Source organism: Streptopelia decaocto, assembly GCF_964273445.1.
Source record: "Streptopelia decaocto genome assembly, chromosome: 1".
In the NCBI taxonomy this organism is placed as follows: domain Eukaryota; kingdom Metazoa; phylum Chordata; class Aves; order Columbiformes; family Columbidae; genus Streptopelia; species Streptopelia decaocto.
The window spans coordinates 192,695,112-192,715,433 of NC_138663.1; the positions used below are offsets into that span (position 1 = coordinate 192,695,112).

A 20,322-nucleotide genomic window follows, 5' to 3' on the forward strand; every position below is an offset into this window, starting at 1 on the left:
TTCTCTGCATTGAGGCTGAGAAGACCTTGGCTAAATAGAAAACTCCTTTGGTTTTGTGACAAGAAAATGTTTTTTGGGCAGCAAGCCTCTGGTTGCTCTTACCTACTTGTTATAGTGAAAGCATTGTGTTAATATAGTTTTAACCATACAAGACATCATAACAGTGGCTGGTAACAAATAATAAAAAGGGTCCGCAGTGCAGCTAGAACTGCCCTATTTGAAATATGAATGTTTTTTACCCTTCCCTGATAATGCTGCTTTGAATTTTGTAGCAATGGGCATTGCGATCATGAACACAGAAAATTTGGTGGCTGTAAACAACAGAGCATCCCCCTTGCAGCGAGGTGTCTCTGTGCTGGCTGCATCTTCTTCCTCCTTTCCCTTTCCACCCTGTATTTCTTCCCTCTCCCCTCCCTGCAGTGCTTTTAAAGGTATCATCTTGTGATCCTTCGAAGTTGCTGAGGAGCTCACTCCAGTGCTGTTGGTGTGCACAGTGTGCATGAGGAGTTTGGGCTTTAGCTCGTGTGCTGGTGGAAAGGGCTGCTCTGCTTTAAGGTGTCAGTGGCCCTCGCAGAGTTTCTTTTCCCTCTCACGACTGACGGTGTGTGACCCAGGACAGCAAGAGCCTGTTCACTGCCATCCGCTTTTCATCACTGCAATTTCCCGCAGTTTGTGATCACTCAAACTTGCCTTCAGTGGTGGCTCAGATCTGAGATGAAGTGCCTGGGAAGGCAAGTTCTTGCTTTTGCCATGTCTGTCTGCTACAGGAGAGTGGGCAAGAGTTGCAGCAAGCGTTGTCCACCACAGGTTGTGCCTCCGAGACAAGCGTTGTGTTTGAGCTGGGCAGCGGTGCAGCCGTGCTGCACAGCAGCCCCAGGCAATGCTGCCACTGGTGTCTGTTCTCTAAAACATTACTTTCTGAATGACTTAGCGGTGCATTGAGGGGAAACCGGTGTCCTATTCCTGGAGAACTGGAGTAAAGTAAATGGTCAATCTATATGAATATGAAGATAAAACAATTCTAGGTTCATGCAGCTGAAATTGCTGCAGAGGATGTTCATTCCAGCTGGTGGCAAGTCATGTGCACAATTCCTGGGCCCCCATAGCCTTTCAGCAGGGACCTGGCAACATCTTGCTGCGTTGGCTTTTGGCTGCATGATGCTGTCAACTCAGTCATCTTGAGTCATTTATCTAAAAACAACTCCCTGCTGCTTAGGGAGGAAAGCACCTAGTGGGTGCCTGCCAGTCAGGAAATAAGAAATAGCTCATTGTGGAAAGGTCACAGAGTTATGGTTTTCAGAGAACAGTGGAGAGGTGCTAAGGTCTTAATGCCCTGGCACGGTCCTGTAACAGAAGTCAAATGAGTATTTGCTCAAGGAAATTCACTCATTGTCCCACTTGTGTCAGTAAGTAATGTTTCTACCATCTTGTGAGTGATTAAGGTCTGCATTTGCCAATGGGAATTATGTTACCATCATTCTAAGTTATGCTTTCAATTAAATGCCATTCTCTGAACAAACGGAAACTTTGGGATAATGTCAGTGGTGCTTGCATTTGCAGATAGGGTAATGACCATGGAGAGTTCCTGTTGAGTTTCAGTACCGGTAACTTCTAGAAATACGTGCTTGTGTGTCTATGCATGTATATATGTATTTTAACCCTTTTCCTGAAAAACAGAGAAAAGTTAAGGCTGTACCTCTGGTGAAGGGATGCAACTGCACATTTTTCATTCTCTTCTTCCCACCTATGAGGAATGTCAGCCAAAATGTGAATGTTACTCTTGAGATTTATGGAAAGGCTGTAATACCCAAAGTATGAGTCCTGCATGGAGCCATTGTGGGAGGGGGCAGGGAGGAATAAACATAGCACATCAGTAACAAGATCAGTTATTTTCCTTTTCTATGCTTCTATATTATTTGCAGTTTAATTTCTTGCTTTGCAAGGAGCATATCTAGCTTTGATTGGAATATGCCTTTTAGGGGAGTAGGGAAATGTGGTGTGTGGGGTTTGTTTTCTTCCAAGGTTGAAGGTGAATGCGTCTTCTTTTAGCATGCCCCTTCAAGGTCTTGGCAGATCATTCCACCTCTTTGCTTCAGAATAGAGAGATTTGGGTTTTTTCATATTATGTAGTGATTTGGAACATGCTTGAACGCTTCATAGCAATCCTGAAAATAAACCTGAAAGCAGACCAGCTCCCTAAACATACTCGGTCTTCCAAGATGTTCTGGGAAGTTTCCTTGAGGCAGCTTTAAAAATTCTCCAGAGCTTTCTGAAATTTGCTCCTCTGTCAGTTCATACTCCAAAAAGAATGCTTCCAACAAATGACATTTTCCCCCAGTCTCATTTGTTATACAACTAATGATGTCCCTATGTCTGCAGGATTGTTTCCTGTGATAATCTCTAGGCTTCTGCCTCTTTGATTCCTGTGACATAGGTGAGATACAAGATAACAGACAACAATGTAAGGAAGAGTGTCCAGAAGGAGGTAAACAACTGGGGTCCTGAAGAAAAAAGTGTCTTTCCTGCCAGGGGTGATGCTAGGTGTCTAAATCAGAACTAAGACAACTTCTTCCTCTGATAGAGCCAAACTTAGAATTTCTGCTTGTCCTCTAAGCTAAGTTAAAAAGTACGTTTTAATCCAACTTCATAAAAGGCTATATCATGTATTTTGGAGGTGGTATTGTGTAGAAAGTGAAACCACACACTTAGTTTTGTGTACTTCATGTTGCAGTGACCCCAAAGTGCTGGGAGGTTTAATGTGTGAGCTGCTCGGTGGTGTAGGACCAGTGAGCAGAGCGTGTTGGGCCTTTGCAACCCTGGACAAGCAGCAGCAGCAGCATGAAGTTCAGTGTAGGCCTGTTGACCTCTCTTCACTGGCAGGCTTTGCTGCACTCCTTCCTCAGTCGGGCCAATTTTGGAACCCCTGAGTTAGCCAAAGTAAAGCTCTGTGCTGCAGTCAGACAGACAGGGCTTGTTCATTTCATTTGCTTTGCTTGGTGTTGTAACACTAAGATGTTGAATCCTTTGAAATTATGAGGCCATTGTGGCAACTCACTGTGTGTATGGGCATGTGAACATCTGCTTCCGAGCTCTTTGCAGTGAACTGCAGCTTGCACTGTCTAATCATATTTTTTTTGTCCTTCCCCAGCAGTATCTTGCTGGAACTTCCGAAGTCTGATCAAGAAACCAGAAAGTTAATTTTAAGAAGCCAATCCTAAGAATATTTTTTTCTCTTATTTTGCCTCTTTGTAGCTGAGAAATAGATCTGTGGGGATATATTTTAAAATCCTCAAAAGAACAGTGCTTGCATTTCTGAAATACGGACAGGCTTGTGTTGACTGCAGTATTGAAGGCACTAACTTGTGCCAGTGCATTGTATCCAGTTTATAGTTTGTTGCGTCCTGAGGTTAACATATAAATCATATGCAGTGCTTATTTTGTTCAAAAAAATAACAGGAAGCAAAAAGGCAGTGCTAGTTTTGCCCTCATTCCCCCCCACCCTGAGAAAAGAACAGAGAGTTAAGCTTGGAACTTAAACTACAGGCCAGGGAGAGTGGGACACAATGGTAATGTCTTGTTCTGTGTTGTTTGGTTTTTGTTTTTGTTTTTTTTTCCCTGAACCAGAGTTCAAAAGCTAGAATTGATTTCTTGATGGTATAAAGCTGCTTGTTACGTTGCCAGCCTGGCAAATACTTAAAGGTCTGATTTATGTCAAGATTAAATGTTAACTTATTTAAAGGAAGGCTTCTCTTAGTAGTATAAAAATCCTGTAAAAGTGTTGATTTGTCATTTGCTGAGTGAATTTGGACAAGTAGTAGGATTGTTATTTAATCTATCTGACAATGGAAATAACAACCATGAAAAGGCTAGAAACAGAACACTTAACTTGCATGGGCTTCGGAGGCAGAAGGGAATTGGCCATATTTTATTTTTAATTAATCTCAGGATGATAAGACAGGATGAAAATCACAGGTGTTTAAGTGCTGACTTTTACCTGCAGGAATTTGCCAAACTAAAATTGTTCTGCACAGTGTAATAACTTCATTCTGACCTAAGAGACTTAGGTATGAAAGAGAATATTATCTTTTGGTGCTGTGAAGCTTTAATTATTTTTTATTAGGTTTATTTAGGGATCTTTTTGATGACGTTTCACACGTGATATAATCTTTAGCTTTTTTTTCCTGCATGTAAAGACTGTTCATTATTTTGAGTATTCATATATCAAATTTGGCTCACAATTTTGTTTTGTACCAAGAGCAGAAATGATGCTACAAATCATGGAACTCTTTAAGCAGGAGTGCTTACAAAAATTTTCCTGTAGTTTTATAGAGGATGATGTTCTCCCAACCTGTTAGAGGATAATTAAGAACTCTTTTGTGTTTCCTGTCTAGGGAAATACATGTTTGTCCAGCTGTGTGCAAAGGTCTTTACTTAAGACACATGAGAAGCCAAAGACAATACTTCAGCTGAAGTACTTTAAGTATTTTTTTTTAATTGAGCAAACAACCCTGCTCAGCAGGCTTGTTGTAATTTTCACATTTTAAATGATTTTATCTTCTCCTTGTGTTGTTGAAGAGTTTTAACTAGAGAAATAACACATTAAAATTTCATGCTAAAACACTCATAGGATTTGCTTTAAAAACAATGCGACTACTGTAGCATGCATTTAAACACTACTGGGGTTGTATCGTGGCACAGCTGGACCTGTTCTTATACTCACATGCAGGCTTTGCAGGTAATTGTGTGCTTCAGGTCTGCTTTCCTGTGTGGATTGTGTCTCTGTTTCAGACAGGAACCTGGGAGGAGGATGTGCAAGTATGCATAACTAATGTGAAATTAAGGTATTCTTTAGGGCTGACCTCCTTTAGTTTGAAGCCAGCCTTGTTTATTCTAAATGGCAATTTATTTATTCTTTATGTGGAAGGAACTGGAACCTTTTCCATTAACTTATTAGAGGCTTCCATGGATGGAAAAAGGGTGCCAAGTGTATATTTTAAAGAAAGGGGAGGGGGAGAGAGAAAAAAAAAAATCTGCATAAAAATATGTCATCTGTACATTGAGATACCACCTCATTGCATTTCTTGTTGACTATAAAAAGAGGCATGGTTGCATAATATAGTTGCAAACCCTCCTACTATAGATATCTGCAGTCAAGTGAGCCACATGCCACTTCTGTGACCAAAGTAACCCTTCAGAAGGGAGCCTTGCAGATTTAAGATTCTGGTATGCATCAGGAAAAAAATCCTTTGAGCTGGCAGAGAGAGACAGGCTGTAGAAATGTCAGAGCTGAGTGAGAGGAGGCAATGTGGAGTGGGGTGAACTGCAGTAGGAGGGTGTGCTCTCTTAACCTTTTGCTCATGCTGATGTCCAGAAGGTTAAATTTGCTGTATAAGATGAAGAGTTGGGAAAATATCATTTCCTTGTAGAATTTCAGGAGTTCAGCTTCTAAGGAAGAGGAGTGACATGAACAGAGCGACCCAAGAAGTACAGCAGCTCCCTGTTCAGCATCTTACCTGAACTGATGAGTGACGTGCGAAGGTTTTGGAGAAGCCTGGAGGCAGGAGGATGTACTAGTCAGGCAGTATATGAGGTAGATTTGAACAACAGAATTTGCGGTTGGGCTAAAAGGAGATGAGGACATAGGAGAGAAGGAAGTGGAGAGGTTTTAACTATGCCTGAAGAATTCACATCAGGGAAAATAAGTCAAAAATAGCATGTGACAGGAAGAGAGAAGTGGTGGGGGAAAAAAAAAAACAAAAGGGAAGTAGGTTACATGTAACACAGTTTCACAGGGTCTTCTGTAAGAACTTTATTTCATTTTCTGCTTTCCAGTGGTACACCTGTTGGCCTAATTGTTTACATGCCTCAGAAAACTTTGCTAGGTGCATATCTGAAAGAGAACATCCATAAACTATGATCTAATTAATGTCTGTGGAAAGGAGTGTGCTCACTTGGAACCGGATCTCCTCAGCTCCTCCACTGACTCACCAAGCCTCAAGGGCTGGCAGGAGGAATATGAACTACTGTTGTAACCCAGAGCAGGTTAGGGAGGCTCTACTATCACCTGAAGTGCATTTTGGAACAAGTCAACTGTCTCATATATCTGACTTACAGCCAAACATTTGATTCACTATGGATTTACTTACCATATATCTCTTTTTTTTTCTCTTCCAGTTACTATTTCTTCAACTGCAGAAAAAGGTAATTTTTTTTTTTTTTAAGATGTGAATAGTTTTGTTGCACACAAGTCTTAAGGGATGTTGAATTTAAATGTACTCCTTTATGTGTAAGCTCTGTGTAATGAGTAGATTAGTGCTAAGAAACAAGGTAAATATTGCGAGGTTGAGTTTGTTTAGCTTCTAGTGTCACAAGCTTGGGATAATGACAAGACCTGTAAGTAATGCAACTATGATTTAGGTTTGCAAATATTTTTAGATGAGTACCTTCTAAGAACAGAAAAAGGAGAAGAGAGAAGTAACTGCAGCAGATCCACAAATCCAATTTCTTTTTATTGTTGAACGCACCCTGTGACCTGAAAGACTTTTGGAAGAGGAAGAATTGTTGGTTTGCTGCTTTCCATTTTCCAAAAAGCTTACCAAATTCTTCAGAACTCTGTTCTTTAGGACTGGTTAGAACTGTGCAAAATACAACCATTTCAAAGGTGGCTGCACATTATAATTTTAATTTTCCAGGTCAAGTTGTCAAGGCCTTGTTTTGACAAACTTTGCTTGTCTTCTTATTGGCTTTGACGAGTATATATCATAGTGAGTAGTACTTACAGAGACACAAACTGACAAAAAAAATCCAGTGTTCTTGTTCTTCTGCTTCTTTTAATTGTGAACAAAAACTAGCCTAGAGGATGATTCAGTTTCGGGAGTTAAAAATACAGAGGTTTTTTGTAAGACTTTTTTTTTTCCTGTAAAAATACAAGTGTTTACTGGGGTATTTGTTTGGGAGTTATTTCAGCTTATTGGGGGGGACATGAGCAGTAGATTAAGCATAGATTTGTAGTTTGACTGTGCACAGAGGGCTGTCTTCAGAGCATGAGATCATGGGTAAGAAAGAGGCTCTTCTCTCTTTAATATTTTTGCAAAAGGGCATAGAAATTAGAGCTTTTCTCTTTTGGGGGAACATCCAGGAGAACGCTATGAAAGGAAGGAACCTTGACTGGATCTGTTGTCTTTCATCTTCTTATGAAGAGGTGAAATTGTAGGAAAACCTCCAAAATAAGCTGTAAGCCTTTCAAGATGGGAGCTGTGTCTTAACCTGGTGTTTTTACACCACAGTGCACGGCTGGGCTTTACCTAGACTCCACAAAATTCTGCGGATTGCTACTTGCTGTGTTTTACCGTTGACCTGTATATGAACAAGTTATATTTTCTAGTTTCTACCGGAAAGGCAAAATCCATGGCTTAGCTAAGGAAGCCAGCAGAGTAATGATCCCTGTCACATCTCTGGCTTTAATGCCAATGTGGTGCCTGTCTGACTGAATCAGGTGCTCTTAAATCTACCAGAGGAGAAAATGCTTGATTAATTAATGAGACTGACAGCATCATTGGAACCTGACTGTTAGTCTTTTAATAGCTGTCACCTGCACACTTTTTGCACCTTCAATTCTAAATTATGTCACAGGCATTCTGCATACATGAGTTTCTTTACCATGGAGGTTGATCTTAAAATGAGACGTGAAGTCTTTTTTTTTATTTGAAATGAAAGCTGTCATAAGTTTTTATGAAGTTCTTATAAGCTAATTCACGATATCCAGGAAATAACATCGGAAGAGTCACAAGGCCAAAGTACCAGTAACATTGGTATGTAAATCAGTAATGTGCATCTTACTAAATATATTTTGCTCCATATTTCAGTGTACAGTGTTGAAATCCTTTTGATCCAGTATTTAATTATAACTTGATTAAATTAGTGGTGATTTCTTCACCCCATTAAGGCTAATTATTTCTTTGTAATTTCATATTCTTGTCTAGATTTATATCCATTAGGAGATGGGAATAAAGTCAACTCTGAATCTCTCCTAACAATATAATATACTTCTGTTGTAGATTATTACCTCTCTGTAGTCTGACTCCGTTTTAGAAGTGTTAAGAATGATTCAGAAAAGTATGTTAAGGGCAAATCTTAGCATCCTCTTTAAATATGCTAAACCCTCCTAAGAGCATGTCTTAAGACATTGTCCTCCTGAGGGTATAAATTATGGTCTAATATGCATCAGTGCCTTTAAAGAGAAGTGACTTCACTGGGTCACAGTGTGGCATCAAGAATCCTGGATTCCCTTAGCTTAGCCAGGACTTCCTCATGACTTTGAGCCTGGCTAAACTGGCAGATATTAGGGTTTGAGATTTTTGACATATTTTACATCTAGCTTGTAATTAAAAGAAAAAGAGACGAATGGGAATGAAGCTGGTATATATTTGTACTGGAAACTGATGCAAGATGCTTCAGGGAGCAGTCTGCAGAGGAGATACTGCTGCCTAAAACAGTGGGTAGATGGACTGCTGAGGTAAAGCCATCAAAAATGTTCTGTTCCCTCCCTCTCATTTCCTGGGGAGCACTGACAGGAGAGATACCTGTAATTGCAGTAGGAATGGCAGCACAGGAGTGGGGAAAAAAAGCAAGGATTTATTCTGTGCAGGGCGGGTTACGGACTGCCGGCTGCAGGCTCTTCCTCCTCTAGACTGAGAGGTGCCCGTCACTGGAACAGCTGGAAGAGTCTTGCTCTTCCTTGAGTTGCCCCAGCTGGGCTGTGGAACACAGGCCCTTGGCTTTTAATGAGGTGACAGATTGCAAGATCACAATTATTGCAGAAGTGCAATACACTTTAACAGCTGCCTCTTTCTAGTAGATACTGGTAGCACCGGCACAGACCTGTATCCTTGCTGCAGCCAGCCTTGGTGCCTGTTGTTCTGTGTGGTGTTGGGTCACTTACAGCCTGTGACAAGACTTTGAGGTTCTGCTCTTTGAAGTATTGTGTGTGCACTAAAAATAATCCTTCAAAAGAATTTGAGTTCTGGGGGTGATTTTTATGGACAGAATAGAACTGTTTACTGTGTTAGTTTTGCTGTGCCTTGCCCTTCCCTGGATCTCATTTTCTTTCAACTCCTCTCACCCTCTTCTTCCCCAAAGCTCTGATCTGTGCAGCTGATTCCACTCCAATTTTGTGTCCATTATTCCAAACCATTTTCTCATGCTTTAATTGCTTAACCACATTATGTTTGGATGCGTATAGTATGTTTTTAATAAAAGATAATTTCTAATTATACAGTGCCTAGTAGAGTGATACACAAGTTCTCTCCTGTCAGGATGACAATTTTAGGATGACTTTAAAAAAACATTTTGCTGCTTTGCATTTTCAGTCAGTTCCACAGCTGAGAATTTACCCAATCTGTCTGTAAGGTTAGAGAAGTCGGATGCAAAGGTAAAAAGCATAGTTCTCTGAAGAAAGCTCAAATACAGTTGGTTTGGGTTTTTACTGTAACAAGCAGTGAAAATCCTGAAAGGTGATTATTTAGGATCATGTCTTTTGCAACTGTGCATATGCATTTTCAGAGCTGTTGGAAGCTCCCGAACCATCCATGCAGCATGTTGTACAGCTTCCTAAAGGACTCTCTTCATGTGCACGGGAAAGTAGGTCAAGTTTCCTTCTTCCTGCAACTGAAGATAATATAAGTGAAGATAATGTAAATATTTAGTGTGACTTCTTTTCTGGGGCTTGTTGTTCTGGCACAACTGATCTGTTTCCTCTTGACAAGTGGTAAAATAAACAGTTAGAGGAAAGAAGATTGGAAGAAGCTTCCTGGGTCATAAGGTCTGGGTCTCTGGTCTTTAAGGCAACCGTATCACACAGATCCATTCACAAATTGATTGAGCTCCTGCTAAAGCCACCTACATGTTGTTGCCACTGTGTCTATAATAGCACAGCTCTTCCAGATTATATTCCTGTGATGTTTTGAAAGAAAACAACCAGACAATTTTTAACTTGCAGACAGCTCTCATCTGGGAGTGCAGTCCTCTCCAAACCCCTGGTTTGGAGGTTTTACTGTCACTAATGACCAGTGTCTTCTGCAATGGCACAATACTGTGCTGTTTCTATTAGAAGTAGAAATTAAATGGAATTCTGTAGGTCAGTTCTCAAATATGATACTATAATCTAGAATGGAATTGTAGCATCTTCATTATACACAGTCACTTACACGTCACATGTGAATCTGTGTTCAGTTCTGTTGGGGTTTTTGTTGGTTAGGTGATTGGTTTTTTTCCTTCAAAGCCTTTTTGGAATTGTACAAAAAAAAAAAAACACCACCTTTTTTTTTTTTTTTTTTTTTTGAGGAATAGCAACCATCACATTTGGCAATTTGATTGGGTTTGTTTTTTCATAGTGAATGCTTCTAGTCTGCGAAGTCTAGCCAGGGCAAGGGGGTTTTACATAACTTAATTTTATGAGGTGATTTGTAGTGCAGTAGTTTAGCCCTCATCAAAGATGAGGGATTTTATTTCTTGTTCTTTTCAGGTATATTCACCCAGCTCTTATTTGTATTTTATTGCAGTTGTCTACCTTGTGGTTTTTCATCTGTCATTTGTCATGTTTGTATGGTCCTATTGGAAGACAATTTTCACATCTCCTGCATCCCCCTCTAAGGAGGTAAATATAAAATTAGAAAAATGTCAATGCCTTTTTCATAAATAGCTGAAATGTTTGCAGTGATGAAACTTGTTTGCAGTGCCGCATGATTCACCTTCCCCTTCTCATTGTCTAAAATAGAACAGCATGACAGTGTATCGTGAATGAAAATTATTAAATTGCTGTTAAAATAGTGTATACTTTGTGTAATGACATTTCCTTATATGAAGTGTGCTTTTAATTCGTCAGAAGTTTGACAGCCATGTACAGTGGTTTGCTATGAATTAGCTTGCTTGAAACCTGGAATTTTTAAAAGGTATAAATACAGTGACAACCTTTTTATATTTCCATTTTGGGCAGTTTTGGCCTTTGAGTAAGAAAAAGTAGTAGTTCAATGTATACTCATAACATGGAGGACTGAACCACTTAGTAAAAAGTCAAGGGTTAAGGTTTAGTGACAATTGAGAAATAAATACATAAAGGAGCTTTACATAATGGCAAAAGAGTGCATGGTGACTCTAAGAAGTTTTGTTTTGAAAAAGAAGTGTTAATTGCAATAAGCCTGAGATGGTTTACCTTGTTTCCTATTTTCTCTCGTGCGAGTGTATGTAAGGATTACATTCTGGCACCAAATTTAAAATTATTCCCTTCCTTGGTTTTATAAAGCTTTTAAATTGGCTAAACTGCTTGAGATTTTGGTTGCTCTATGGGAGTTTATTTTTGGCAAGACTGACTTGCAATGCTAATGTCAACCTTAAATGTTTTTGGAAAGAGTTAAAACCATGCTTCTAAGGAAAAGAAAACACTGCTCTGCAGTGCTTAATTATGGCTTAGAGATCTGTATCTTAGAAAGTTACAGAATATAAAGTAGAAAAGGCTAAAGACTATTCTGCTGTTTAGTTAAGCAAAAAGATTAGTCTTGAATAGTTAAACCTAAACATTAAAAGGGATTTGTCTTCCGGGTGGTTTGTTTTGACTTTATCTGGGATAGTTCCATAGGAAAATGATAAAGCAGGTTAGTTCATTGAAATGTGACTGGAACCCTGTTATTCCAGGTTTTGTAAAACTATATGAACTAGAGCTTTTCATAATGCTAATGCCTAGTAACTTTTACCGTCTGCTTGGATTTTCAATAATAGAAAACTTCTGACTACTTATCTTGTAGTTACAGTAATGTCATAGCAAGCTTTTAATATTCAGTGAGTGAAAAGGATGGTTTGGGCATATGGCATGTCATTAATATTTCCTGTAGCAAGTGGGGGGATAGAACAGATTTAATACAGTTTTCTTGTGCAGCTAGCTTTAAAAACAAAAGAAAGAGAATGAAAGGAAAAAAAAAAAAAACACATTAAAAAACACACAAAAACAAACAAACAAAAAAAAAACAAACCAAAAAACCAACACAAAACCGAAAAACACGTAAAAGCCAGCTGAACACAAAACCTACCACCACTTTTTCTCTCTCTGGGCAAGTCCGTTCTGTTTATGTGCCAGTGAGTATGTTATGCTGGTTTTACTTAAAAACAAAACCTGACTTCAGAATCTCCCCATTGTATGAAGAGTGTAAATGTATATATTTTTAGTCATTCAAATTCGCCATTCTTGCAAAACAAATAGCATCCTGTGATCTTACTATTGAACTAAAATAAGATTCTGCAGCTGCTGTTGTCTTAGTGTAATCCCTTTACATTTGTCATAAGAAAGAACAATCAACATTATACAAGATCCAGAAGGAGGAAGGAAACAAAGGGACTCTTTCTGTTTTCAATAAGAACTGCCGGAACCTCATTGGAAATTCTGTTGGCTGTGTGGTAACAGCCAACTTTTGATGGCTTTGAACATATCCTGCCATTGTCCAAAGAGACTGTGGTCCCATGGCCCTATTGATTTCTGAAATCGGAACAGAAATATAGCTCTTTGGAAAAATAAAATCCTATCCAGGATTTTTTGGAGTAATATGATGATGTTACTTGGACAAATTAAAAAAGTTTTAAATCTTGGAGTTTAGTTCCCTTTCTGTGCATTAATGGTTTGCCATAGAAATGGCATCTGGAAGTAGTATTTCATGTTTAATGCAACTTCTGCTTGATTGCAGGTCATGGAGACAGGCATCTTGTCACCTAGGAGACTCACTAGGGCAATAGGAAGGAAGGCACATTGCACTGCTGTTTGCTGGCATGATGTTTCATATCTGTCTTAACTGGAGATGCTCACATCGAAGGTTTTTCATATTTGAGTAAATATCTAGCTTAGAGACGGATATTAAAAAGTGAAGTCAAATTCTTGGTGATGACTGAAATATTAAACTTTAATTTCACTCTTCACAGAGACTGATCCTAGTTTCTGATTATTTAATAGAGGATTGTGATGGGTAGGCTCAATAACTGGGATGATTCTATATGTAATAGGAGACAACTAGATTCTGAGAGATATTAGGCAGCTAATTTGCATTCTGTCTTAGGAAATAACACAGAGAAATTGCAGCAATGTCTTACTGCTTCCTCCTTTCTGTAAGTGGAGTCTTCATTGTTGCTTGCCAACTGACCGTAATCCAACAGAGGGGAAAGTACAGGATGAGAGGAAAATCCATGTGAGCTAATCATATACATGTTCTTGGTAGGAAAATATGGTCATATTAAACCACACTAAGCCATTTTTTGTTCCAGTTGCACACAGAACATTTTCCACTCACTACTATGAATTCTTTGTCTATGTGTGCTCATAAAAAGGGCTCTTGTAGTCTATATGGGAAGCTCCAAGTCTAAAAGTATTTCAGAACAGAAGAAAACCAAAGGAAATAGCGAGTTCAGCCCCAACTGTGCAGGGCCTTGTCAGCACACTGGGTTTTGTGGGGCTTAATGGTAGAGCTCATAATTTCAGTGAATATCAAACTAATTGTTTCCTGAGTAAGTAAAAAGGTCTCCAGGTTCTTCTGGTAAAGCTTTAACAGGAATGCTCCTCATGCTTTACTTGGCATTGTAACTCTCTCTGAACTGATCAGGCTTTGCTGAAGTTGCTTTCAATACAGCTCGTTGATTTTGAGACTAGTGCTGACTATTCCCAAGTAAAATTCCAGTTAAACTCTTTCAGCTTCTGTGCAGAAGCCTGAAAACCCCCCTCTTCACTTCTCCCCCTCCCTGGCTTGGACTCCTCTCTAAGCCAGAGAGGAAGTGGGACAGGAGAACTTCAGTGCCCTGTAGCAGCGAAGGACTGTTGCACCTTCCTCTTGTTCCCAGATCACTTAAATTTACACTTATCAGGCATTAAAGGAAAGGTTGCATCTTCTTAAAACTTCCCTGAGGCACTGGCTTCCTTTGTGTTGAAGGGAAAATGCCATAGATAATGGAACAGAGATAAAGATTATTTTCTTTAAAATATGGCCAGGACCATCATGGAGTTTTAAGGATCTCCTGTAATTCCTGTAGCATTCGTTTTCCTTTATGTGGAGTTTTTTGAGTTGGGGTTGTCCAAAGACATAGGATTAGGATACTTAGGGTCTTTTCCTTGGACCTTGACTTAGGACAACAAATAATAACTAATCTCTTCCCTTAATTTAATTTTCCCCCTCCCTCCTAGTTCTGCTTGTCAAAAGCTGACAAGGAACAGTATGAAAAAGAAGAGAGACCAGAATCCCAGCAGGAGATTTTGAGAAGAGCTGCTAAAGACTTGCCTATCTATACGACAACAGCATCGAGAGGTGAGAGATAAATATAATTCTGCGCTCCTAAAGCTGCCAGTTTAATTCAGTGAAATTCATTCGATGTCACTGAATGAACAATCTACTAAGCACATATTGCAAAGGCCATGACCTTGTTGTGTTACTTGTTTGGGCTGGGTTTTTTCCCCCAAGAGAAACTGGAGTCCTTTGTCTGGGAATCTGCACTTGTAGCCAGTATTTGGATTTTAAAAAAAAAAAGTCCTCTTCTAGCAAGCAGATGGATGACAACATTTATCTCCAATTGTGGCTACAAAAAATAAACATAGCAAAGAAATATAGCTAATACAGCTCGAAAGAGAGAAAACAAAACTTTTAACTTTATTTTATAATCGTTTATATCCCCTTTAAACTTATTTTTCTGAGCTGTATGAGTTTAGCAAGAGGAGAAACATCGTACTTAAGACTGGAATTTAAGAACGAATAAATGTTTCATTCCCATCTATAATTCAGTACAAAGCTAGTTATGGGCTATTTCTGTATTTGCCTTTAATACATATAGGCATTTTTATTCCAACTTATATATGAATGATCTGTGAAACTGCTGTCTTATACATATTTATATTCTTAAAAACCCTGAGCTTTTAAATGCATATAAAACTGCTCCTCTTTCTTGAAACTAGGAATGCTGGAGAGTTTTCCAAAACCATGAACTTCTCACAGTAACTGTTACCAAGCTTTACTGTGACTTTCCAAACAAAATCTAAGGACACCTGGCTTTTTTGCATACAAACCTCTCTTTCAGGGAATCCCACTCTTAAATTCCTGGAGAGGTGTGGGAGGCTCTTGCCAGCTCTCAGCAGTTCTGCGTAGCTGTATGTGTTGGCTTTCCTCCTTTCTAACTCCCTGCACTGGTTTCTTATTCCCATTGAGAAGAGCCTGAAGGCTTGTTTAAAAATATCTGGGAAAGATGAGGAAGAGCTGATTTACCAAGCAGTCTGCTAGATCGCTGTTTGCTGAAGAGGACAGAGAAAGTCGATACAGAAAGCTGGCTTGCTGAAAGAACGTAGTTTCACGATGGATTGCCTGAGTACCCTGTCCAGAGGTGAAGGAAAGCAAGTGGTAGGGGATCAGTGCCTGGGGATGAAGGATGGGAAGAGTAAATGGAAGTGAACTCAATATAGTAGTAAGAGATGAAAGTGTTTTAAATACTTCCATATGTTACATTTCTTAAAAAAATCAAAAGTACATATCATGTGAGAGTAGGCACATGAAGATCTGTGAGAACAGGGGTGGCTGGGAGGGTGGGAAGCTCTTTAGGATTCAGTTCATGTTAAGGTGGAAAGCCATTGTAAAGTCAAATGAATTCTAATGACTTGACCCTTGCCACTTGAATGCAGCAATCAGATACTGTGATCGATGCCAGCTGATCAAACCTGACCGCTGCCACCACTGCTCTGCATGTGACATGTAAGTTACTGCATCTGAAATGATGGATTTTTCTTTCTCCTGTGATCATCACTTTAGTGTGCTCATGTCTTCAGTGTGTCAGTTCTCGTGTAACGGCACATTTTATTATTTGTTACTCTCTCAGACCCTTAGTACCTGAATTTTGTGAAAAAGCAAAGTTCCTCATGTTGGTGCAATATTTTTATTGCAGCCCCATTGTCCAAAGTGGCAGAACTTTTTAGGAAAGCTGCTTGCAGCTTTGTAAAACAGTGCTTATATTGAAAAAAAAAAAATAAATAAAAATCAGTGATTCAGGCAGTTCTGAGATACCTGCAAATGCTCGTTTTAAAACTCTTTCATTGTGTCTTGCTTCTGCAGCCTTGAAACAGGTGTATGTTACTAATCTTTTAAAATTAAAAAAAAAAAAATCTTGTCTCAAACATTGGCAGTGGAATTACATGTCTAAACCATTTTAAAGGTATCACTGCTATTCCCCAGCCTCATTCTGGATCATCAGAGAAGTCTGTAAGGTCACTGAAGACTGAGGCTATGAGTGGGACTTAAGTAGTCTGAGCCTGAGGAAATCTAGTTAACTGAAGAACCCAATACACATCTTTTGGTTAAAATCAAACTTATTACCAAATAAAGTGAATGTGTATCTGAAATATCTAGTATCTGTCTTGATACTAAAACTGGATGAAAATGGCATGTGGACTCTTCAACCACCTTTTCCTCAATTAGTGTTAGAAAACAAAGAAGCAAGCAGCAAACAAAAAAAAGTAGCAAAAGTAGCCCTGAGGTGGACTTAGTTGAAGTGAATGCCAGGCTAACATACCTTATCCACACAACTTGGAAGGATCCTTTGGATTTGTTTTCTCTCAATGCGCACAGTGATACTAGTGTGGCTTAATGAACTATTACATGGTGTTGCTCAGCATGTTAATTTAAGAGACTCTCTTCATAACTGTTCTGAATCTCACTTGGTTCTTTTGAGTGAAAGGATGGTTGCTATAATACTGAGAATTGGCATGACTGAGAAAGACTTGGAAAAGATACAGTGGGGCAAAATACTTCAAAAATAAAAAAACTGTGGAAGCTAAAGTATGTGTCTTAGAAAGAAAACTTGGTGGGCTTTTTTTTGCTTTAGCTTACTGGGAATTGTCTCTTTCAGATGCGTATTAAAAATGGACCACCACTGTCCATGGTAAGTTTATTTAAAAAAATATGTATTAGATCCTACATGATGAATTAGATGCTGCTTCAGAAATGCACCCTTGAAGTAAAACTTGATTTTCACAGAATTTTGTGAGGCTTTAATATTTGAAAATAAATTGTGTTTCTAATGTGTGTTGCAATATAGAGTTGTAGGCCCAAATCATACTGTTTCTTGTTACATAGCGAAGCCCTGGCATTAACGAGACCCATGAGAAATGGCATTTATTTTGATTAGTTTGGTATTGTTACCAGGAGAGGAGACTCCCACTACATTGTGACAATCGGTTCTCGATTCTAGATGATACGTAAGACTCACTCAGCCAGTTACTCTTCTGTAGTTTGTATTCACTGGTAGTTGGTAAAAATATTATCTGCTGTCACTATAAAAATACTGTTATCAGTATCACTTGAAGGTGATTTTGTAACCAAAGCAACATCCACTGAAATTGATGGAGAGGCTCCTATTATCTTCCACGATGACTGCACTTAGTTCATCGTGTGTGAGACACTTCCTATGCAGCCTGTACATATCATACGCTTTGCCAGCTCATGTCCTGTCTGGTAGAACTTTGTGGGGGCCCTGATCATTTGGCCTGAGGAAAGAGGCTTCATTCAAAATGGTAGCTTAAAATGCTTCTGAAGCACTAGTGCCAGACTGTTTCGGACATACCACTGACATCATACACATGTTATGCTCTGCAAAAACTGAATATATTGTTTGTTATTTTATTTTTTTGTATAGCATAGTAACCTCTTTCTTTTTCCCCTCCTTCTAGGGTGAATAATTGTGTGGGATTTTCTAACTACAAATTCTTCCTCCTGTTTTTAATGTATTCCTTACTGTACTGTCTGTTTGTTGCTGCTACAGTCTTGCAGTACTTCATAAAGTTTTGGACAGTAAGTTCTAAGGCTTTTTTGTTGTTGTTCGTTTGTTTAATCCCGCATGTGGTAATGGAGACTGCATCAGCATGTTGTCACTCACCATTTACTCTGTCCCATAGTTCATTACCATTAACAGCATCAATCGAAGTGACTGAAGCAGGAGAACCTTCCGAATATTAACAAATTAAATGTATTACCCTGCCCAGGATGAGTAATTGGGGGAAGAAGTTCCAATGAGGATACTGTGCAATTTCTCTATTCTATCAAAATCGGGCAGCACAGCTCAGGTTTTTTTTGAGACTATTGAATATGGATAATGTAGATATAGAAAGAACTGGCTCTATCAAGCAATTACATATATATATATATACTTGTGTGCTTATATATCTAGATATATATCTAGATATAAACACACACATATATATAAAAATAACAACAAATGTGAAATACACATAACAGTTTTGCATCTTCCTAGACTTGTCTATGGATAGTCTGCTACCAGATAAAGCAGATTAATTTCTTGGGAACTGACCAAGCTCTGTTTTGGAGTCCTTACATAGGCATGTCTGAACTTCATACTAGTGGCTTTTATTGAACTGATATGGGTAGAATGCTAAAATATGTACAGTGTTAATGATGTACGATTTACTTGCAACTGTTACCAGTTGTCAAATAGATTGAATAACATTTATGTGAAGGGCAACTATCCTTCTACATCAGTGTTACATTCCTCCTATCAGTTTTGTTCGAGTCACAATCCGAGCTGAACTGAGTCAGTCCCCTTTATCTCCAAAACCTTGTACTGTGCCTTCCTGTCTTGAGGCAGAAGAGCAGCGTCAGGATTCCCTTAATCAGTTTCCATTAACTATCATGGGAAAAATCACTGTGAGTGGAAGGCGCTCCCTCACATAAGTAAATAACAGCATGTATTTCTTAGATGCTAGATGCTGTCACAGTAACTGGGAAAAACAGTTGTTATCCGTAGCTGTAGAAGTAATCTTTATTGGAGCAAAAAGATGTTGCCATGTCAGGATAGGAGAAGCTTGATCATGAATTCAGAATAGTTGTACTTTGAGACAGTTGGCATTAGACAGGTAAGGTAAATGGTGCAAACATCTAAGCCTGTGGGTCTGATCTGCCAAAGTACTGTGTTTCTCTTAGTCTGTCACTTCTGTATAGCAGCCTGTGACTGAAGAACAAGGAACTACATGGGAATTGAGCTATCAGTACTGTGTGAGATGAAAGCCATAAATGTATTTATCAGTCATAGCTGTGGCTTGACAGATATTTTAAATGAAATGGTCTGATTCTGCTGTTCAGTCTTGCTTGACTGTAAATAGTTAAATTTTTTATTTGTGAATGTGCTGCTCCCAGACATCTGCTTGTCTGCTTTCCAGTGCTTGATATGCAATTTCTAATGAAACTGTAGATGTGCTCTTACATATTTCCAGTCAGTGCTTGAGCAAAAAAATGAATTTGCTTTGTCACCTCACTTTGTAAGTGTTAGTGCAACAAAAGTCCACAGGACATCTGACTGCAACAAATGTTTAATACCAGCATTTGCTTCAAGGCTCTTCCAAAGCCCATCGGACACAATATTGAAGTGGATGCTTGAGCAGAGGAAGTAAACTTCAGAGGGAGTTTTTTATTATTATTTAGTTGTTTAAAATGCTTCCTGCAAGAATGGGCTACTCCTGAAATATGACAATAGACAACCTAGTTGTGTGCTTGCATTTGTTGCTTTAATTTCAAGTTACTTCCAAGTGAAGTGGTGGTGCCGTGATCATATCATTAGAGTAGGTCATCATTAGAGTAGGTCATCATTAGAGTAGGTCTCTGACTCACTTTACTCGTGTTAAATCACACATTCCACAAAGCTAATACTCCTCTGATTTTACAATAGCCTGATTAAAGTAGACTTCCAGGTGGCAGCACCATAATCATAGAATACCAGGTCAGAAGGGACCTTAAGGATCATCTGGCCCAAGCTTTCTTGTCAAAAGCACGGTCTAGACAAGGTGGCCCAGCACCCTGTTCAGCTGAATTTTAAAAGTGTCCAGTGTTGGGGAATCCTCCACTTCCCTGGGGAATTATTCCAATGGCTGATAGTTCTCATAATGAAAAGTTTCCTCCTGTGTCCAGTCAGAATCTCCCCAGGAGTTACTTGTACCCATTACCCGTTGTCTTTCCCACGTGACTCCTTGTAAAAAGGGAGTAGGCTTGCAAAATGTAGTATTATGTAGGCTTGTAATGTTTAGTATGTCTCTAGTATGTAACCTTTAGGCAAGTGCTGTTGGCTGCAGAATAGAGTACTGGAAGCTTCTCTGTACATCTGTATCCAGAGCAGAGTGCTGCTGACAGGCGCTGTCTGTAGGCTGCTTCACTACATTGCTAACACTCAGCTTTGTCTGCTACAGCATCAGACAGATTACTGTTCTGACATTTTCTGCTGAAGCTCTCAAGATGATTTTTCCCCTCAAAGCTTGAC

At 39.1% G+C, this 20,322-nt stretch overlaps 1 protein-coding gene across 3 annotated transcripts in view; it reads left to right on the plus strand.

The window, feature by feature from the left end:
- Window positions 1–20,322, plus strand: part of ZDHHC20 (zDHHC palmitoyltransferase 20) — a 48,855-nt gene that overhangs the window by 11,898 nt on the left and 16,635 nt on the right. For 2 of the 3 annotated variants that reach the window (XM_082043164.1, XM_082043165.1), the window contains exons 2-7: window positions 6,175–6,201; window positions 10,560–10,654; window positions 14,210–14,330; window positions 15,689–15,758; window positions 16,909–16,941; window positions 17,729–17,849. In XM_082043164.1, coding sequence (XP_081899290.1) covers window positions 6,175–6,201; window positions 10,560–10,654; window positions 14,210–14,330; window positions 15,689–15,758; window positions 16,909–16,941; window positions 17,729–17,849 — 467 coding nt within the window. Of the gene's footprint in view, window positions 1–5,408; window positions 5,591–6,174; window positions 6,202–10,559; window positions 10,655–14,209; window positions 14,331–15,688; window positions 15,759–16,908; window positions 16,942–17,728; window positions 17,850–20,322 lie in introns of those variants that run through there. The other variant, XM_082043166.1, reaches the window with a different exon arrangement.